Genomic DNA, 21,516 nt, shown 5'->3' with positions numbered 1-21,516 from the left:
AATTCTGGCGGTCATCTCGGCCAACTCCATGTAGTCAATCAATTGCGTTTGCCACTCTTCCAGTGTGGGCAAATCCTGAGTCTTCCAGTATTTGGCGGTAAGAATTCTTGCTGCTGTGGGGGCATACATAAAAAACGTTCTATCCTTCTTTAACACCTTTTGGCCCATAATGCCCAAGAGGAAGGCCTCCGGTTTCTTAGGAAAGGTGTACTTAAACACCTTTTTTAACTCGTTGTAAATCATTTCCCAGAAGGCCTTCACTCTTGGACAGGTCCACCAAAGGTGAAAGAATGTTCCTTCAGCCTCCTTGCACTTCCAACATTTATTATCAGACAAATGGTATATCTTAGCAAGCTTGACTGGGGTCATGTACCACCTGTATATCATTTTCATAATGTTTTCTTTCAGGGCATTACATGCCGTAAATTTCATACCGGTGGTCCATAACCTTTCCCAGTCTTCAAACATGATATTGTAACCAATGTCTTGAGCCCACTTTATCATGGCTGATTTAACTGTCTCATCCTGTGTATTCCATTTAAGCAGCAAGTTATACATTCTCGATAATACCTTGGTCTTTGGTTCTAACAACTCTGTCTCAAGTTTCGATTTTTCCACCTGGAATCCTATTTTTTTGTCCAACTTAACAACTGCTTAACAACTGCTTTTTTCCTTCTGGGGGTATTTTTCTTTTTCTTTTTCTTTTTTAGAAACACTACTTCAAAACGTGGCACTTACTTTAACAACTTCACGGTGAGTATTTACCAGCCCCCCCCCCCAAAGGCAGGAAACAACCGCGAGGAACTGAAGCGCACCGACTTTTCCGTAGTCTCGGGAGAAGAGGTAGGAAAAACGGGGGGAAACGCGTGGAGGCGGCGGAGGCGGAAAAAAGGAGTCCTTCTATTTATCCCTCGGAAGCGTGGAAGCGGCAGTGTGAACTCCCGCGCGGTGGCGGGCCAGTTCACACGTTCCTCCGCTCCTGCGGGCGGGCGGGCGCGTGCGCAGGCCGGCGCGGGCTCCCCTCCTCGCTCCAGCACCGCCCCGCGCGCGGACAGCGAATTCCCGCCGCCAGGCCCCGCCCCCGCCGCGTTTACCTCAGCGCGGGCGACGGAGGAGGAGGCGGAGGCGGGCCTCTTGTTCTCCTCAGCGAGCATCCCTCGGCGAGCGGCGGGCTCGCGCGCCTCACGTGACACAACAGGTATCTTCCTCTCTCTTTCTGCTCTCTCCCCCCCTTCTCCGTTCGGAGGGAAGGGGAATTAAACGAGGTCTGTCCCCTTCTCTGCGTGGGGGGGGGGGATGGAGAAGGAGGAACCAGGGGTTTCTATGGTAACGGAGCGACACCCCCTCCCCCCCGCGCGCGCACACACACCGCTTCCTCCTCCTCCTCTTCAGGCCTCGGCCGGTCGCCAGGGGGATCATAAGGCAACGGCAGAATGCAGGGGGGGGGGGAGAGCAGCAGAGATGGGGGGGAGAAATAAAGGGGGTGAGGGGAGCTGAGGGGATTGGATGAATGGGAGAGAGGGGGTGAATGGGGAGGGGGCTGAGGGGGCTGGATGAGGATGAATGGGAAGAGGGATGGGATGATCTTCCCTTTCACAGCTGCTTAATCAGCAAAAATTGGGAGGGGGGGTCTCTAAGCAAAGGTCTTCTTGATGGTTCCCTAACATTTACTTGGAGGCATCTTTCCATTGTAGTGATAATTGGGAGAGGAAGGCCTAGTTGCCTTAGCAGAGGTGCCCTTCAGTTTTACCCGACTTGGAAGCGGAAGAGGGAAATCAATCAAACCGCTGTTTTAATTGTGTCATTGAGGGCTGGGGTTCTATGGGTGCAGCTTAGGGTTGCTGGGCTGCCTCCATGCAGGCCGAACCGGTTGGTGGCATGTATTTGGAGTAGGGAGGCAATGTTGATGATGATGGACTTTGGTAGACGTGGTCCAGCCAGGCATGAAACCTAAATGGATGGGGTCATCTCTGCTTTAAAAGGTACATAAATTTTCAGCTAACGTAACCTGGCTGCCACTTGTGTATCTGGCTGAATGATTCAGGACCTTGCGTTTCATCTCCGCTTCATCGGATATCTCTGTGAACTCGCCAGCACATTACTAAGAAGAAAAGTGATAAATGCGAAAAAGGGAGGGTGTATAAATAAACATGTTAAATGGGGAAGCAACAGTTAATTTATTAGGTGTTTTTTCAAGAATCCCCACAAATCTAAAAGAAAATATACACATTATTTGTCTGTGCGTATCGGAAAGACAGTCCCATGTCTAATATATTCTTAATAAAAGACTAAAGTATGATTTTCAGTATATATTTGCCAAATCTGTTCTAGAAATATACGTGGGAATATTACTTGGTATAGACTTGTGTGACTTCACATAAATTGATATTAGAAACAGTTTAATTATTAAAAGCTCTTTGTCTTATTTATTACATTTGTATCCCACCTTTGCCTTTGTTCAGATACCAAATACAGTACTAGCCCATGAATGTTCAGTTTTCTGGAGAGCTGGGGGTGGTGTGGAAGAGAAGGGGAAGTTATGCCACTTGAGCAAAAGTCCATTTATGCAATATTGGATGTCACCTATCAATATTTCCCTTTACACAGTGCCCACACACAAGTTGGCATTTTTGTTGAACCAATTAGCACAGCCTCAGTATCTCTTCTGGAGAGTCCAGATTCTGAACAGGTTGCTGCTCCTTAGCCTCAAATAGAGGGATTTACTTCCATCAAACTTTATTTGCCATTTTGTTGTACATTTTCCTATTCAGGAAAGTCCTTTTGGAACTGTTCCTCATTTGCTTGGGTTCTTACCATCCTCAATAATTTAGGTATCTCATGAAATGTCTGCTCCCTGATTTCAGAGTCTTTATGACTAGTAAAAAAGCATCATTCCTATAAAGATTACACTTGCTCTGGAGGCTAGGAGCCGAACCAATGGCTTCAAGTTATGAGAAAGGAGATTCCTATTAAACATCAGGAGGAACTTTCTGACAGTAAGAGCTGTTTGACAGTGGAACGATTTTCCTTAGAAGGTGGTGAACTCATCTTCCTCGGAGGTTTTTAAGTAGAGCTTTGATGGTCATATGTCATTTATGGTTTAGTTGAGATTCCTGCTTTGCGGGGGGTTGGACTAGATGACCCTCAGGGTCCCTTCCAGTTCTACAGTTCTGTGATTCTATGATCCAGAAGCACCCCAATGTTTAGTTCCCTTAGTTATGAAAGCTGCCCCTTTATTCCTACCCCCTGCCTCCAGTTCTGTAACCAGTTATTGAGCTATAAGAGGACCCGGCCTCATGACTGAAAAATTAGTGAATGGATTCCCAAGAGCTTGGAAGAAGTTACAAAATACAGACATGTACGCCTATAAGTAACACTTAAAAAACAAACAAATATGCACTCATTCAAAGCTTAACTTTGGTCACACAAAACCAGACTGAATGAGTAAGTTGTAGTGGTCCTAGATACCCCATAAAATTAAGCACATTGTGGTCTTTGTTCCGTGTTGGAGTGCGCCTTTGGGAATGAGGTCAAGCTGTTAGAAGGTTGCAGCACCTTCTGTGGCTGTAGAGACTGATGTGGGTATTTGTTCAAGCTTTGGTAAAATGGAGGTATGATTTGCTTGGACCATGATTAGTGGGGTGGGGAGGAGCCAGAATCTGAAACTTGTTTGGCACTTAACTTTGGTCCACGGGAACTGTAAATGTCCAAGTTCTGGTTGTCATCAGGAACTGCATTTAGTTTGGTTTTCTTCTCCTTTGGTGCATAAGAGATTATCAGGGAGCTTATGAGCCTGAGACTTGTTTGTGCAGCATGGAAACATGGCTTTCTTTTACATCTGAATCAAACCATTACCTTAAACTAAGGCAACAGAAGCTCCCCAACCCTTTTCTGCACCCTAGCCATACAGATGTATTTGAAAGAAATATCACTTGTTTTCTTTGAGCTTACAGTGATACCTCGGGTTAAGTACTTAATTCGTTCCGGAGGTCCATACTCAACCTGAAACTGTTCTTAACCTGAAGCACCACTTTAGCTAATGGGGCCTCCTGCTGCTGCCGCGCCGCCAGAGCACAATTTCTGTTCTCATCCTGAAGCAAAGTTCTTAACCTGAAGCACTATTTCTGGGTTAGCGGAGTGTGTAACCTGAAGCAGATGTAACCTGAAGCGGATGTAACCCGAGGCACCACTGTATTTCCAAAAACTTAGGATAGCAGTATTGGGAAGGTTCCTTGTGATATTTGATACCACCTCTGTGGCCTTTTGTGTTAAAATATCTCTTCCCCGTCTCAGTTCTAAAAAGATTAAGCTCACTATTTTCAATGTGATTTAGGTCTCTGTTTAAGAGGTATACCAGGTTGCTAGCAAATTCTCCAGTTTTTCCTCTGATTCTCGATCCATATTTTATGAGACAGGTATTGGGGACTCTGGCACTGCCTGTTTTGGTAAAATTTTGGAGACCCACAGAACAACACACAAGATTCTTTCATAGGATTTATAGTTATAAATGGCTTATTCAGGGATATTAAAATATACCTTGGGTCTATGTCACTCTGAATCCCTTCATTTATTTTATTTTATTTGGTTTAATAATAAGTACTACCAGCAGATCTATCTGTTTTAGGGGGGGGGGGTCAATGATAAGAAATTGTGATTTGGAGTTGAGGTGGAGTAACACAGCTGGTTCAACTCTTGCCTGTGCTGATCTTGATCTTCACCTTGTGATGAAGCTCTGTATGGAATAACATGAATGAATTCATTATCCATTTTATACCTATTTGCTGTGTGATTCATAGGGCAGCTCCATGTATGATGGTCTGGTCCGTAGATTTTCATCATACCAGAAGTTAATATTCACCATGAGTCCAATTTTAGTGAATTTAACCTTAGTTCAATTTTAGTGAAGCCTATTGTGGTGTGTTATGACTGTTCATGAAAATGCGAATATTCATGTTTTCCAGAGGCATTAGCTGTCAGCAGAAATATGTGGGCTTGTACATTTTGAAACCTGTTTCAGGGAATTTGTTGACCTATGACATATGTAGTTCCATTGTTCCACCTGAGTTCAAAAAGAATCAGATCATTCCTAAGATTATACCTGGTACCAGAATTAGTTTGTTGCAAACTTCTCCTTAGGGGGGAATTGACTGAGAACAAGAGGTTAGAGGTAAGTTAGACATTGACAGGATCATTTGTGCCGTCAGATGGTGTCTTTAGCAGGGGTTATCTAGGTTATTGCTGTATTTAGTTGTTTTAAGGAGTATTATAAATATACATAAGAAGATGCACTGATACTTTAAAGCCCTTCAGCTGTTTATTGTCCCACTTTAGTTTATTATACCCCAGCAGTTTGATAAATACGAATCACTTTTCTTCTGCAATCCAGTTCTCTTTCACACAAACATACATTTTTTTTAACCTATGATAAACCCCATGTTTAATTAACATTTGTTTCCAGATGGAAATTTGTGTTTAATTTTTGGGTTGAGGTGGAGTAACACAACTGGTTCAACTTTTGCCTGTGCTGATCTTGAGCAAACTTCCATTCCTGGCCTGTTTGGGAGCAAGAAACCAGAATTCTGCATTCAGACCCCATGCTTTCTGGTTTCTTTTACCCACATGTGAAGAGAGGACACAAGCTTGAGCAAATGGGATGCAAACCCCAGCATGCTATGTATTCACATTGTGGTTTAAGTAAATGAGAATAAACTAGGAATTTCTGGCTTTTTCTTATGGGATAATGCTATGTGTCTCAGATAGTTGAGTATTGTTGCTGAGAGCAGTGTGATCATTTACAGTGGTACCTTGGGTTAAGAACTTAATTCGTTTTGGAGGTCTGTTCTTAACCTGAAACTGTTCTTAACCTGAGGTACCACTTTAGCTAATGGGGCCTCCCGCTACCGCTGCTCGATTTCTGTTCTTATCCTGAAGCAAAGTTCTTAACCTGAGGTACTATTTCTGGGTTAGCTGAGTGTAACCTGAAGTGTCTGTAACCTGAAGCGTATGTAACCCGAGGTACCACTGTATATGTCTGTTCAGAGTTCAGTGGGTTTACTCCTAAGAAAGTGGATCCATAATTGCAGCCCAAGTTTCTGCTGTAGAATAAACACCGGGGAAAATAGGCTAGATTTACTGTGGAAAATTTGAGGATTAAACAGATTTGACTCTCATTTTACATTCTGACCTACTGTTTCATATCTCCATTAATTGAAGATGTGTAGATAGGGACACGGGTGGTGCTGTGGGTTAAACCACAGAGCCTTGGACTTGCTGATCAGAAGATTGGCAGTTCGAATCCCCGTGATGGGGTGAGCTCCCGTTGCTCAGTCCCAGCTCCTGCCAACCTAGCAGTTCGAAAGCACGTCAAAGTGCAAGTAGATAAATAGGTACCGCTCCGGCGGGAAGGTAAACAGCGTTTCCGTGCACCGCTCTGGTTCACCAGAAGTGGCTTAGTCATGCTGGCCACATGACCTGGAAGCTGTACACCGGCTCCCTCGACCAATAAAGCGAGATGAGTGCCGCAACCCCAGAGTCGGTCACGACTGGACCTCATGGTCAGGGGTCCCTTTACCTTTACCTTCATAGATATTGATTAATAATGTTGAATGAAAAATATTATAATACTAAACTTTGTGAGAGTAAGCAAATCTGTCTGACCATGTGGATAGTCCATCCATGAGATGGATTATTGTCCAAGACCCCATATAGAGTCCTTAAGTGGGTTCCCTATTGGTAGGAGAAAATAACAGAGGCCAACCAGATAATATTGAGAAGCAAAGCAGCTAGTAAGCCTGATCTTTATTATACTGTTGCAACAGGGTCCTCACTTACCATGTGCAGGAGGGAGGAGGAACCCAGAACAATGGTGAGCAAGCCCTTATATAGACTTTTGAAATTGCCCACCCTGTAGCTCAAGACCACCCTCAAAACATCATACATACATCACAAAAGGGGGTGGTCTACAGCAGAAATACATCACAGAAGGCGGTCTACAACAGAATTCTGTTTGCCAGGATATCTATTAAAGGTCACTGATTGCTTTACCTGGGCAGCCTGGCCATTTTTTTGTGATGGTAAATGCTTTAATTCCTGAAACCAGGTGATAGGCTCACCCTTTTCATACACAAATACGCCCATAAGACAGGTAAGTAAGATACAATGGAGAGGCTTCCCCATTTCTTTTCTCCTTGCAGAGAAATATTTGAGGTCAATTTGGGAGAGTCAAAATGGTTTGGGAGAGTCAAAATGGCTTCAGGATTTCTCTCCTGTACTATTTCAGGCACGTTTATATACTTATGTATGTGTTTGCCTTGTACATTTATGAATGTTTATTTTATATTTCAGATCTTAGAATTCTTGTAACAAGTCACTGACATTACTTTGTAGTCTCAAGGGATTTTTTTATTTTTAAGTTGACTGATAACCACAGAAAGATGGTTTTGTTTTCCCTTTTGGGGGAAACTTTTAATTTTACAGTTACACTGTAAATAAGATTTTAACTATTTTTCAAAAATTACATTTATCCACAAAGTTAATTCCTAATGTTTTTGTTGTTCTTGTCCTGTTTGATATTGTGTATTTAAATCACCCCAGAAACAAGTAGGGAAATTAATTCATCATGGGAAATAGTCTTTGGCTATAAAGATTTTTTTTTTAAATGCTATGGGTTGGATACTAATGAGTGGAAGGAAGTTTCCTCCCTTCTTCTCCACCCCCATCCCTCCTGAAAACTTGGATATACAGTTGTCAGGTAAGTTTTGGAATTTTTTTTCATATGTGGTAGACATGTAGAAAGGGGTAAGAATATTGGGAAATGATCTATAATGAGTTGAAAAAATTGTTTAAATTTACCTTCCCAAAAAAGTCCTTTTGTTGGGAGTAACCCAGACAGAAATTCCCAGGTGCCAGAAAAAATTATGTATGTATGCAACAGCAGCGGCCTGTTGTCTCTTAGCCCCAAAATGGAAAGTGAGCGAGGTCCCTTGTAGAAAGGATTGGCCACTTAAGATGTTGCAATATGCAGACCTTGCAGGTTTAACACACAGAATAAGAGAGCAGGAAGAACATATTTCGAGAAGAGTGGAAAATATTTATTGAATATATGGAAAATAATTGTACACAGCTGAAAACGCTGGCAGCATTAAGATAAATTCAACAGAGTACAGTGGTACCTTGGGTTACATACGCTTCAGGTTACAGGCTCGGCTAACCCAGAAATAGTGCTTCAGGTTAAGAACTTTGCTTCAGGATGAGAACAGAAATCGTGCTCCGGCGGCGCAGCAGCAGCAGCAGCGGAAGACCCCATTAGCTAAAGTGGTGCTTCAGGTTAAGAACAGTTTCAGGTTAAGAACAGACCTCTGGAACGAATTAAGTACTTAACCCGAGGTACCACTGTATACAATATTTGATTGATGTAAAAGTGGAAAACTGATTTGAATGGTTATAGTAAAAGTATGATATGTCATATGAATCATAGAAGGAGAAGAAGGGACGTCACTGGATATTTTAAAGTTTGTAAAATGTTTGAAATTATATATGTAAAGATTAAAACTACCCACATGTTGTAAGGATAGGAATATATTTGTGGGTTAGACAGGGAAATAAGACCAAGGTAGCTAAAGAAAATGCATGTTACAATCAGTGGACTGAGGAACAGAAATAGGAAGGAAGAATATGTGATAACTAAGGAGGTTTGAAGATAAAGGGCAGAGCAAATGGGAAGGAGGGCCTCTTAAAATGAGCAGGTAAGAACAGAGTTTTCATATTTATGAATTAACTAGCCACTTGTATGAGACTAAATCTTTCAACCATGGAGTGATCCTAATATCTCAGGAGGTTTTCATTACTGTTTTTCATTATGGTTGATGTAGTCATTATTGCTGTTATTCTATTTTCTTTTTCCATATGTATTCTCAAAAATGGCAAAGTGACATTTTTAAAGGACGGATTGAAAAGAGAGCATCTAAATGAGACAGAATAGCAATGCCTTTTCTTGATTAGCTTAGTTTTCCAGCCTGAAACATCCTTTTTGGGGGGCACGATGTGGTGCGTGAGTAAACTCCAATGCATATCCTTAGTGAAAGTATGTGTGATCAGATTGATGTTCTGCTGTATGGCATTTGGCAAAAAATAAATAAATCCTGTACAAGGTTATAAAAATGAAGAATTACTGTGACGTTCTGGTCATTAGTCAGAAGTGGCTTGCTTGCTGGATTGGAGCTGTTTTGGTTGCTTGCTTCCCGAAAGGTGGGTCACTGTTGCTTATCAATTGGGAGAGGGGTGGTGTTGTACAGTGGGTGGTGCAGTGTAAAGGGCACCAGATTGACTCCACTGGAACATCTGTATTGCCCCAGTCTTCCCATTTCCTTGCCCCCTCCTTCTCTCTAAGCAACAGCAGCTCACCTGCCAGGAAGCTAACGTAGCATCTCTTGCCCATTACTATTGTCAAGATGTTTAAAATACTGACTTCCTGTCTGCTGCCCATGAATACAGATATTTCTATAAACTGCGCATCAGAATGAAGTAATTTCTTTAGCATTCCTGACGTCAGGAGTTCTTTTATTTCACAGGATCTATTTCTCATTTAGCTGAAAATTACCTTGATAGACTATGCAACATGTGTAAAAGTGATCATTGTGGGATGTATATAGAAAAATCTGTTGGTGAGGAACAATAAACTATCAGCCCAAATAATCACAGTGATAGCATCACTGTACATGGATAGATAGTGATGTAAGAGTGTGTTATTGTAATAATTATTGGGGATCAACTAGGGATTAAGCAGAAGCAATGACAACGCTGTCTTCTTGAAACACTAATGTTGCTGAATTAGATTTCAAGTGTAGCTTCCGGCCCTGCAGGAAGCTGTGTGCTAATAATTCTTGTTAAAATCAATGGCTTTCACCGTTAAGTATTTCTTAGGAATTGGATTTCTGTCATCCAGGACAAGATTCTGTTTCTAAGTAGATGCTCTATTAAAAAGGAAAGCCTTTAATTGCAAGATACCCATTAAGTGTTGGCTGCTTTTCTAATTCCTTTTTACCATTTTCTCTCAATAGAAAATCATCTACGAAATACACAAAAATGAGTCATTTGCGGCTGATTGCTGCTACCCTGAAACATCGTGGCATTTGTTCGTTGATGAAGAAAAATGTAAACAAAAAAGAATTTCTGCCAAGTCGGAGTTATGTTTCACCGGGAGCCACAGAACCATTCTTGAGTGGAAGTAATTCAAATTACGTTGAGGAAATGTATTATGCTTGGCTTGACAATCCAAAAAGTGTGCATAAGGTAATGCTATATATGTGTATATATATATAATTTACTAGGACATTTCCACAGCTAGAAATCTGAAGTTTGATACATATTGTGCTTGAGCCTAATTCCCTTTCCTGTTTTAGACCTCTGTGCGTTCCTTGTCTACTCAGAAGTAAAGCCCACCATGCTCTCTTTTATATTTAGAATTGAAGCATTTATTTTATATTGGTGAACATATGTGAATTTGCCTGAATTAAATTGGGTTCTTGCAACCATTCATTCCAAGTAGTCACATAGACAGCTTTTGAAAGGACTCAAAAGTAGTGCTCACAAAAAAATATTATTCTCCTTACAAGAGCAAATGGAGGGGGAAAGTGCATGGTAGGCCCAGGACTGCAATATCTCAAGGATCTCCCCATATAAACTGCCCCAGACCCTGCAGTCATCATCTGAGGCCCTTCTTTGTGTGCCACAAGTGGGGCGTTTGTGGAATGCCCTCCCCAGGGAGGCTCACCTGGCGCCTTCATTATATCTCTTTAGGTGCCAGATGAAAATGTTTCTCTTCAGCCAGGCGTTCAGCTCTGGCTTTTAAAATGTGTTTGTGGGAGGGGGGTCTAGTTTTGTTTTTGTTTTATTATGTATTTTGTATTCTCATTTTGTATTTTTCTGTTGTGAACAATATTCTGTTGTGGATATTCATAATATCATCTTTATTAATATTATTTAACAACAGCAGCAGCAGCAGCAGCAGCAGCAGCAGCAGTAGCAACAACTGGTGATAGGCGAGAGTTCATCATGCAGGCCGGATAGGACACTTGAGCACCCTCAGAACTGTCTTTTCAGTTCAGTGCCCTGGCAGGCAGACAGGAAGCCATCATGGAATGGGTTCATTTCTGCCGCCATTTCCCACCATTTCCCTCTCTGCCATGGGGGGTTATGGGAGGCCATAGCATAGCACACTGTATACTCTTGAGTACCCCTTGAAAAAAAGCACAGGTGTCAGCTTACCTTTGTATTCCTGCCAGCATTTTAGATGACCTTTTGGTTAGAACTGCTTCTTATCCTGCTTGTTGTTACTTTAATAAAAATAGTGTGTTAAAAATATGTGAGTAGTTTTATTCAAGGTTTTGAACATCTCCTTGGAATCTTTTGAGGAAGGGCAGCTCAGAAATATTTTAAGTAAATATACTGATACAGATGTTTGTGTCGCTCCTGCCTGCAAGCCAGACTGTGCAATAGTCCCTCCTGTGTCACTATTGCAGAAGATAGTGGGTTGGTTTTTTTAAAAGTTACTGCTAACTGTTGTGATAATTTGTGGTGTTTGATTCTCTCTCTCTCTCTCTCTCTCTCTCTCTCTGTCTGTCTGTCTCTGCATATGTGTGTTTCTATGCTTGCGTGAATACATGTGTTTTAAAGCTGTGGCTTGCTGTTGGATATCGTCCTAGGTGTTTTGTAACTGGTGATTAACAGGACAAAAATAAATGGCTTGGGCTAATAAAGCTAAGGGATGAACGTCAGTGGAGATAAATGGATATAAAAAGCATGGTATAGAGCTAAACTGAAAACACTTCATTAAAAGTTGTCAGAAGCAAGGCTTGTAATCACTTGGAGCTTTAAGGTTGAGTAACTTTCTGTCACCTGGCCCAGGTTACTGGATTTATTAAAAGTATCAATAAAGCTTGGGACGCAGGTGGCACTGTGGTCTAAACCACAGAGCCTAGGGCTTGCCGATCAGAAGGTCAGCGGTTCGAATCCCTGCGACGGGGTGAGCTCCTGTTGTTCGGTCCCTGCTCCTGCCAACCTAGCAGTTCGAAAGCACATCAAAGTGCAAGTAGATAAATAGGTACCGCTCCAGTGGGAAGGTAAACGGCGTTTCCGTGTGCTGCTCTGGTTCACCAGAAGCAGCTTAGTCATGCTGGCCACATGACCCGTAAGCTGTCTGTGGACAAACGCCGGCTCCCTTGGCCTATAGAGTGAGATGAGCGCCGCAACCCCAGAGTCGTCCGCGACTGGACCTAATGGTCAGGGGTACCTTTACCTTTATCAATAAAGCTGGTTAGAGGAGCTTTGTATATTGAAGCCAAGTAAGAGTAAACCCATGTAATGAAGAGCCTGGCAGTGCTAAGGCTCATTTAAAAGGAATAGGTCAAAGCATCACACAAATACAGCTGAATCAGTTAGCAAATGATTTGTCAAACATGATTTTTGACTGTATTTTTTTTCCCTACCAGCATTTGCATGCTAGCATGTAACTGCATTTTCTGCTATAGTCCAAAGCTATAGCTCCAGCCTGTGAAAACATACATGGAAGTCAGTCCTGTTGAGTTCAGAGAAAGGCACGTTCAAGCCTGATGCCTGACAATTCAAAAACAATCCTGCTCCACAATATGCTCATTTGAATGGTGCACCTACACCTAATAAATGCAGTGTTCGCATACCCAGCCCATAGAGTCCTAGTTGCACACGTAAGTGTAACACTCCAGTTTAAACAAAATGACAAGTGTGTGGAACCCTGCACAATTTTGTCCAATTATGTCCCTCATGTTTGGACTAGACCTCACTTTATTTAGATGATTTGTATTCTACTCTCTGTATGTCTTCCAGAGTGGCCAATGTAAGCTTTGATTGTATTTTTTTTTATTAAAACTTACGTTGGCCATATAAGAGAGAGAGAGTGGTACACAGTGGTACCTCGCAAGACGAATGCCTCGCAAGACAAAAAACTCGCTAGACGAAAGGTTTTTCTGTTTTCGATTTGCCTCGCAAGACGAATTTCCCTATGGGCTTGCTTCGCAAGACGAAAACATCTCGCGACTTTGTTTTCTTTGTCTAAAAACAAAGACATGTTTTGTTTATAAAGTTAATTTATTTTCCCTTCAATTTTTGAACTGCTCTTTACAGTATGTGTGACTTTAAAGAGCAGTTAATAAACTGTTGTTGTACCAAATTTGGCTTTGTTTGGACTTTTTTTGACCATAGGAACGCATTAATTGATTTTCAATGCATTCCTATGGGATTTCGTGCTTCGCAAGACGAAAAATTCGCTAGACGACAAAAATTGTGGAACGAATTAATTTCGTTTTGCGGGGCACCACTGTATGTGTATATATATATATATATATATATATATATATATATATATATATGTGTGTGTGTGTGTGTGTGTGTATGTATGTATGTATATATGTTTTGATCTGTTGGCAGACAACAATAAAACAATTACAAACAAGGTTGCCACTTTTGCAGCAGTAGATTGAAAAATTCACTGGAATTTTTTAAAATTCTGTACCCTGAACTGCAAAGAACATCCGTATAGTATTTTGATGTTAATCTCAGTTTGGTTTTGGTAATTTTTAGTGTTATATATTAGTGCTAGGTTTTCTCCCTGCTTCCCTAGCAGGAGTTTAGATCTACCAATCTGGTACTGTAGGTACTTCTACTGTTCCCGTGTTTCGTAATGGCCATTGGGCAACAGGCAAATAAAATCTCTCACACCTACTAAGAGGACTGCAGTCCTAAGCACTTTACCAGGAAATAGGTGCCCGTGGGAGTAACATCTGAGTAAACAGATTTCGGATTGGGCTGAACCTAGAAAGCATTTTCTAGAACTACCTTTCCCCCAACTGATCTTTTGGGTTAGCTTTTCTTACAGTGCTCTTCGCTCTTTCCTCTCTTGTCCCTACTAATCCTTTGCTCCACTAGTGCAAAGTAGCATCTGAAATGACTCTAGGAATGAAATGATACAAGCCCCGAGAAAGGTGTCATTATTTCTGCTCATAGAATGGTGTCAGGGCCATAGATCATAAAGAAGAGACTTGACAAGGCTCAGCTATTGCTATCACAAGATTAATTGAAAAAAACTGCTTGGTTGTCTATTGAATACACAACAGTTGCCATGTTTTCCTGTATGCAACCAGTCTACCATGAGAGCGTAATGACTTCCTTGATATTGTTTGCTTGGAGATGAGTGCTGGTTTTTTTGTGTAAAAAAATAATAATCAAGTTATTATACCTAACACTCAACGGTAATAATGGTTAAAAGCCATACAGCTAACATTTGAGTGTTTTGGTCATCACCACTGGGCAGTAAGAAAAAATAACTGAAATACACGAAAGCAGGGGAGCCATTCTAAACACTGGATTTTATAAACAGTTGTATTCTGGCTCTAGGCTTCAGTCCTAATCCCAATCTGCACTGTTGGAGGGGTTGATGATTCAGCAGATGTCCTTGTCTGCTGGCCTGTACCGGTGGTGGTGTTCCACTGCTAGAGACCGCTGCTGCAGCCGCAGGAAGTACAGTGGAGGAATCACTACACCCAACAGTGTTCTACAGCCCATAGAGGGCCTAAATATGGGGTGTTAGTGGTTTGGAAAAAGCCAGAGCTGAGCCAGACATGGATCTACTGGATCTTAAACTGGGCCAGCACCTGCAAAGGGGGCTTTGCTGTGCCAGCCTAAAATTGGTACAGTGAAAAAAATAATCTGCCCACCTCCCACCCTTCCTGGCCAGCTTTCTCACTTAAAATGAATGGATGATGTGACCTTCATATGCTGTTTCTTCTTGCTTGCTTTAATAATAATAATAATAATAATAATAATAATAATAATAATAATAATAATATATATCCCGCCCATCTGGTTGGATTTCCTCACTCTGGGCAGCTTACAACATATGAAACACAACAAAACATCAAACATTAAAAAACAAGATATCCTATACAAGCAACAAACCAACCAACCAATTAATCAATAAAAACCAATAACAGTAATAGCAAATAGTTTACAGTTATACCCAGATTAAAGTAACCACCAACCCCAACTAAACATTTAACCAACACCAACCTGACAAAAATGAAACAGAGGAGCCAAAATTAGAACCTTTTAAAACATTTTAGCCAGTTGCCCCAACCCTAGGAGTTGTTCCAGCAATGTCCCTCCGGCCTCCGAGGAGCCTCTTCTAGCTGTTCAAGGTGAGTCTGGGCCCCTCCCTCTAGGTCAGGTAGAAATGGGCCTGGCAGCAGGGAGCAGGTCTTTCTTCCAGCACTCAGGCAGCAGCATTTTAAAGCACGTTGCACAAATGTTGGGGGCATTTACAATATAGGATAATACAGATGAGTAGATTGTGTTCCTTATGGTGCATGATTTCGGGAGCTTTCTGACAGCACAGTCTTTCCCCCCAAATTTTATTACTATACTGATTTGTTGAAATCAGTAGTTGTTAGCCCCAGGTCTGAAAAAGGGATCTTGTAAGCCAACTGTCTGGAGGCGGTTGGAGGATGGATGGCGGCTAACAGATTGAGGTTGAATCCTGACAAGACAGAAGTACTGTTTTTGGGGGACAGGAGGCGGGCAGGTGTGGAGGATTCTCTGGTCTTGAATGGGGTAACTGTGCCCCTGAAGGACCAGGTGCGCAGCCTGGGAGTCATTTTGGACTCACAGCTGTCCATGGAGGCACAGGTCAAATCTGTGTCCAGGGCAGCTGTTTACCAGCTCCATCTGGTACGTATGCTGAGACCCTATCTGCCTGCGGACTGTCTCGCCAGAGTGGTGCATGCTCTGGTTATCTCCCGCTTGGACTACTGCAATGCACTCTACGTGGGGCTACCTTTGAAGGTGACTCGGAAACTACAACTAATCCAGAATGCGGCAGCTAGACTGGTGACTGGGGGCGGCCGCCGAGACCATATAACACCGGTCTTGAAAGACCTACATTGGCTCCCAGTACGTTTCCGAGCACAATTCAAAGTGTTGCTGCTGACCTTTAAAGCCCTAAACGGCCTCGGTCCAGTATACCTGAAGAAGCGTCTCCACCCCCATCATTCTGCCCGGACGCTGAGGTCCAGCGCCAAGGGCCTTCTGGCGGTTCCCTCATTGCGAGAAGCAAAGCTACAGGGAACCAGGCAGAGGGCCTTCTCGGTAGTGCCGCCCGCCCTGTGGAACGCCCTTCCAGCAGATGTCAAAGTGATAAACAACTACCTGACATTCAGAAGACATCTTAAGGCAGCCCTGTTCAGGGAAGTTTTTAACGTGTGATATTTTACTGTATTTTTTGTTTTTATGGAAGCCGCCCAGAGTGGCTGGGGAGGCCCAGCCAGATGGGCGGGGTATAAATAATAAATTATTATTATATTATTATTATCTTGCTACCTAAGACTTACCTTTGAACTATTTTTGTCTTATCACTGAGACCTACAACAAAATGTTGCAGCGTATCATTAATCCCTAAGAAGAATGCTCTTGCAGGGCTCTAGGCAGCTACAAAGAGGAGCCCCATAGTACAGTGGTACCTCAGGTTACATATGCTTCAGGTTACATACACTTCAGGTTACAGACTCCGCTAACCCAGAAATAGTGCTTCAGGTTAAGAACTTTGCTTCAGGATGAGAACAGAAATCGTGCTCTGGCGGTGCGGCAGCAGCAGGAGGCCCCATTAGCTAAAGTGGTGCTTCAGGTTAAGAACAGTTTCAGGTTAAGAACGGACCTCCGGAACGAATTAAGTACTTAACCTGAGGTACCACTGTACTTTGAGTGGGGATGGTAGTGAAATATTGGTTTAAGAGCTAGATAATAGAGAGGGATAGCAAAAAGAATTAGGGACAAGGAAATGAAGGGATTGAATTTATCACCTGTATTGTTTTCTTATCAAACTTCTTAGGGCTATCATAGCTTTCTATTTCCTGTTTCCCCCGCTTCTTCCTCTCTCTTTCCCCCCCACCCTGTCTAGTCATGGGATTTATTTTTCCGAAATGCTACTGCTGGGGCCCTTCCTGGACAAGCCTTTCAAAGTCCTTTACCGGACCTGTCAGGAAGCAAAACATCCCTTGTCCAAAGCCATGGACTGACAAAGTCACCTGCGAAAGCTGAGAAACTGGTCGAAGATCATCTGGCTGTGCAGTCATTGATCAGAGCATATCAGGTCAGTGTACAGAAATTCGCCTGCAGCAGCTGAGGGTGTTTGCTTATAACAGCGTTTTGTAAACAATACGCAGCTAAGGAGCCGCTTCTTCATAGGTGTTTAAGGGCATTTCCACACAACGCTTTATTCTGGAGTCAGGGCTGTTTGTGCATACAATATTTTGCATCATCCACATCCTCCCCCAAATGAAACATTTTTGGTTTGTGAATCCCCTTAAATTTCTATTCTTATAGATTCCTTGTCAATGCTAATCTAAAAAGCAACCAGAATATTGCCAGACAAGTGATTTGCACGGGACCCCCTGACTAATTTTTTAAAAAAGAAAAATAATTGAACTGTTTTCGCTGCTGTTGTGTGTTGCTCTCTGGATGATAAATTAGCTTGCTGCAATAACTCCCGCTAACTTTGCTTTATACACACATACTGTCACTGTGTGTACTAATTGGAGGTTTTTGATATGCAGAAGGCCTTTTTGTTGCAAAATACAGCCAAAACAAATGACTTGCATTCTGTCATAGGAGAATTGCCATTTATTAAAAAGATGAATTAGCAGAAGATCATTGAAATGTACTATATGCAGAATTATTGTTTCTTCTGTCTTTATTTTTTTCCCCTTGGACTTTGCAATTAGTCAAGACAAAAGCCGATTAAAAAAAATAAAAGGTCTGTGGAAAATATTTGTGGGAGATCTTTACTGCATGCTTACTTTATGCTGTCTGTTTCTGCCCAGTACTGAGAATTAAGGACTGTATTTGCCTAAATTGTTGTGCAACGATCCCTACTAGTGCAGCAGGGCTCCCCCACCCTATCCCCCAAACCTGTTCTTGAGAATTCAGAGAATTTCCAGAACAGTGCATGGCTGGGGGCGGGGGGGGGATAGAGGGGATATAGTTCTGTTGGACAAGCAGAAATGCTTGCACTGGTGGATTTATCCCCTTAGTGCTACTCTTAGTGCAACTCTGAATTTTTTTAAAAAAATGTTTGCAACAATTGGCCTTAAGTAAGAAGAGCCCTGCTGAATCGGATCAAAGGTCCACTTAATGCCATGTGCCATGGGAGCCAACTCCTAGGGGTCAAGGTCCCTTCAGCCTCCCCAATAAAATATTTGAGTGAACATTGCCATTCAAAGGTATATGTGCACCGCATCCTGTGATCATGTGATAAAGTCCTTCAGGGCTGCTAGCAAGCTTGCTTAGGTTTGTTGAGGTGACTTGGTGAGATTCGTGTGTGTGTGTGTATTCTTCAGCTTCTCATTACTTGTATTCAATGACAGAGAGATCACCTGGAACCCTTTACATCTTTTGAGTCAAGCACTCATTTTCCCCCAAAACATTTTTTCACTAAAAAAAGGGGAAATTGACATTCAAGCCACTTATATACTGAACCAGCTAAGAGAAATGCACATGCAGGGAGACTTCCTTGTATGGTAGGCTGGTTAGGTATATGCATCATCTGCTGGATCAGGAACCACAGGCATAAATCTGATGTGCATCTAAGTGTGGGTGCCATCTATTCATGCTACACTGCTTTTCAGTTGGATGAGCACCCAATCCCCATCTGCCAGTTCTGGCCACACTTCTTTAAAATAACAGCTAGATTTGGATTGGTATATCATGGTTATTTTTTATCAAGCTGTATAAAGGTGTGTGGCAGGGGGAGTATTGCATTTGACCAGTAAGGTGGGATGAATTTTTTTTACTTACTGTTACGTTTTCCCTACTGAAGAACTTGCATTTTTAGAAATGAATACAATACCAGTAAAATAAATAAAAGTTGCAAATAATTGTTCAGATGATGATCCCTACGAAGCACATATATTTATGTGCATAGTTCTTTGGCAAAGGTTTTTCTGTTTTATGATTAATTTTAATTCATTTTATACTTCTTGTATATACAGCGTAGAGACTACCATAATTAAGCCGTATATTCAGCAATTAAGCAGCAGTTAAGCAGGCAGATTTGCTGCAAGAAGATGCGGTGACAGGCACTAGCTTGAATGGCTTTAAAAGAGCACGCAAGACATGAATAGAGAATAAGTCCAACAATTATAACAGCCATGATGGCTACAGACAATCCTCTCTGTATGCCTCTGAATACCATTTGCAGGGGCGGAACAACAGGGAGGAGCTGTTGCCTTCAGGCCCTGGTTGTGGGATTTGGACAAGAATATGGTTGACTTCTGTATGAAACAGCATGTGGCGAGGGTGCCAACTTGAATAAAATATTGGGGGGAGAAAGGTAAAGGCAAAGGTACCCCTGACTTTTAGGTCCAGTTGCTCGCTCATCTCGCTCTATAGGTCGAGGGAGCCGGCGTTTGTCCGCAGACAGCTTCCGGGTCATGTGACCAGCATGACTAAGCCGCTTCTGGAGAACCAGAGCAGCACACAGAAACACTGTTTACCTTCCTGCCAGAGCGGTACCTATTTATCTACTTGCACTTTGACGTGCTTTTGAACTGCTAGGTTGGCAGGAGAAGGGACCGAAAAACGAGAGCTCACCCCGTCGCGGGGATTCGAACTGCCGACCTTCTGATCGGCAAGGCCTAGGCTCTGTGGTTTATACCACAGTGCCACCCGCGTTTAGACCGGAATTACTTGAGTGTAATTGTTTTAGAATCTCAAACAATGCTGAACTTCTAATGCCACTGTAGACATGCTGTCCACAGTTTGAGCATTCTTTAAGGCATGTTATGACCTATGTTTTTTTCAAGCAGGGTGATGAGGGGATGGTAACTTTCTTCTAGGAAAATCATATGCATTGTATGTATATTCATTTAGCATACAGGCAACAACCGTTTTACGCTTGTTCAATATGTGCGTGACCATATTGCCGTAACCTGGAACTGGCTAGAAAATGATTCTATGGATGAGCTGTGGGAGGGCACAAAAATTGGTGAGCTCCCTCTTTTGAGTCACCTTATTACTACAATGTTTTCTTCTTTCCCTTTTCTACCACCTTTCTTACCCACTTCAACCTATGCAGATCCGTGGACACCATGTGGCTCAGTTGGATCCCTTAGGAATCTTGGATGCTGACTTGGATTCATTCATCCCCTCAGATTTAATCACTACTATAGATAAACTAGGTGAGAATTTTAAGTCCTTGGCAGTAAATTAATATCCACGGTGAGGAACATGTCTCATGATTTAAGTGCTACAGGCAGTCAGGTGAGCACTTCAAAACTGAATAGTCGCTCCTGTTTGTAGCGGAGCAAGCAACTCATCTTTAATCAGGGAGTCCTCTAACTTTATGTATTAATTTATGTTAAATTGTTACATATATGAGGAAGATGTGAAAATGGCATTTTCATTCTCATTATAAAAGCACAAGTGGCCGACATAGTTTTAAAAATGATTATTTGCAAGAACTTGGCATGCATTTTAAGAGATTTGCACGGGACCCCGTGCAAATGCCTAGCTCCTAAATGCTGATAGGTTAATAAAAATGGGCATGAAAATAAGGATGAAACACAGGAAAAGAGTAGGCAAAGAAACAACAAGGTACATGTGTGTTCATGCCAAGGCTATTTGACTTCATTGGTTCATCTCCTGTTAACTTGCATGTTTAAGATACCTTGAAAAATTTTGCCCTCAAAGTTTCTGATACTTTCAGGTATGTACCAAATTGCATTATTTGTATCTAAGGCCACCAAGTTAATGAGGTATATGTGGCTCTGTAGAGTCAATGTTTGAGTTTTGAACTTTTGTTGCTGCCTTCTCACTAATCATGTATATACCATAGGGTTTTATGGCTTATATGAATCTGACTTGGACAAAGTGTTCCAGTTGCCCACAACCACCTTCATTGGAGGAAATGAGACCATGCTTTCCTTACGAGAGATCATCAAACGGTTGGAGGTAAGTACAATGACATCCTGTATCATTGGTTCCTCCTAAAGGGAGTTCAGTTGTCCAGTTATCAATCTTCATTCTCTGGAGTTGTATAAAATACAGCATGCTGGAAAAAAAAGATTAACATTATTTAATCTTCCAAATGCTTCAGATGAACATTGCAAGGGAAAAGTTGTATGTGGAGTGCCCTGTTACAGTGTAAGAAGTGCTTCCAACTAGAAATAAAAACCAATGACATGCCAACAGAATCTGAGGATGTCATGCAGCAGGTGGTATCATTTAAGTATAGACTTGAAGACTTGCCTAAATTTGAGGAGGCATTAGTAACCAGGTGAGTGGCTCTGGTCTGATCATTTCTTGGACCAGTTGCTAATGTAGGCCTTCACCTTGGGGGCGGGGAGGACTTTTAAGACGTGGCATTGGCCACAGATGAGTTGTTGCTCATTATCAAATTGTGGAATGCAGAAGGGGTAGATCTGTTTGGCCCAGTTT

At 42.1% G+C, this 21,516-nt stretch overlaps 1 protein-coding gene across 2 annotated transcripts in view; it reads left to right on the top strand.

Annotated features, from left to right (window-relative positions):
• The first annotated feature begins 986 nt into the window (after positions 1-986).
• The window catches only part of OGDHL (oxoglutarate dehydrogenase L), a 63,469-nt gene continuing 42,939 nt past the window's right edge, over positions 987-21,516 (top strand). The window contains exons 1-5 of one of the 2 annotated variants that reach the window (XM_083502480.1): positions 987-1,198; positions 10,059-10,290; positions 16,982-17,173; positions 20,156-20,258; positions 20,915-21,030. In XM_083502480.1, coding sequence (XP_083358606.1) covers positions 10,084-10,290; positions 16,982-17,173; positions 20,156-20,258; positions 20,915-21,030 — 618 coding nt within the window. In that variant the 5' untranslated portion in view covers positions 987-1,198; positions 10,059-10,083. Of the gene's footprint in view, positions 1,199-8,626; positions 8,745-10,058; positions 10,291-16,981; positions 17,174-20,155; positions 20,259-20,914; positions 21,031-21,516 lie in introns of those variants that run through there. The other variant, XM_083502479.1, reaches the window with a different exon arrangement.

Source organism: Podarcis liolepis (genome assembly GCF_965112155.1).
Source record: "Podarcis liolepis genome assembly, chromosome: 5".
Lineage (NCBI taxonomy): Eukaryota > Metazoa > Chordata > Lepidosauria > Squamata > Lacertidae > Podarcis > Podarcis liolepis.
This window is presented reverse-complemented; position numbering and strand designations above follow the sequence as displayed.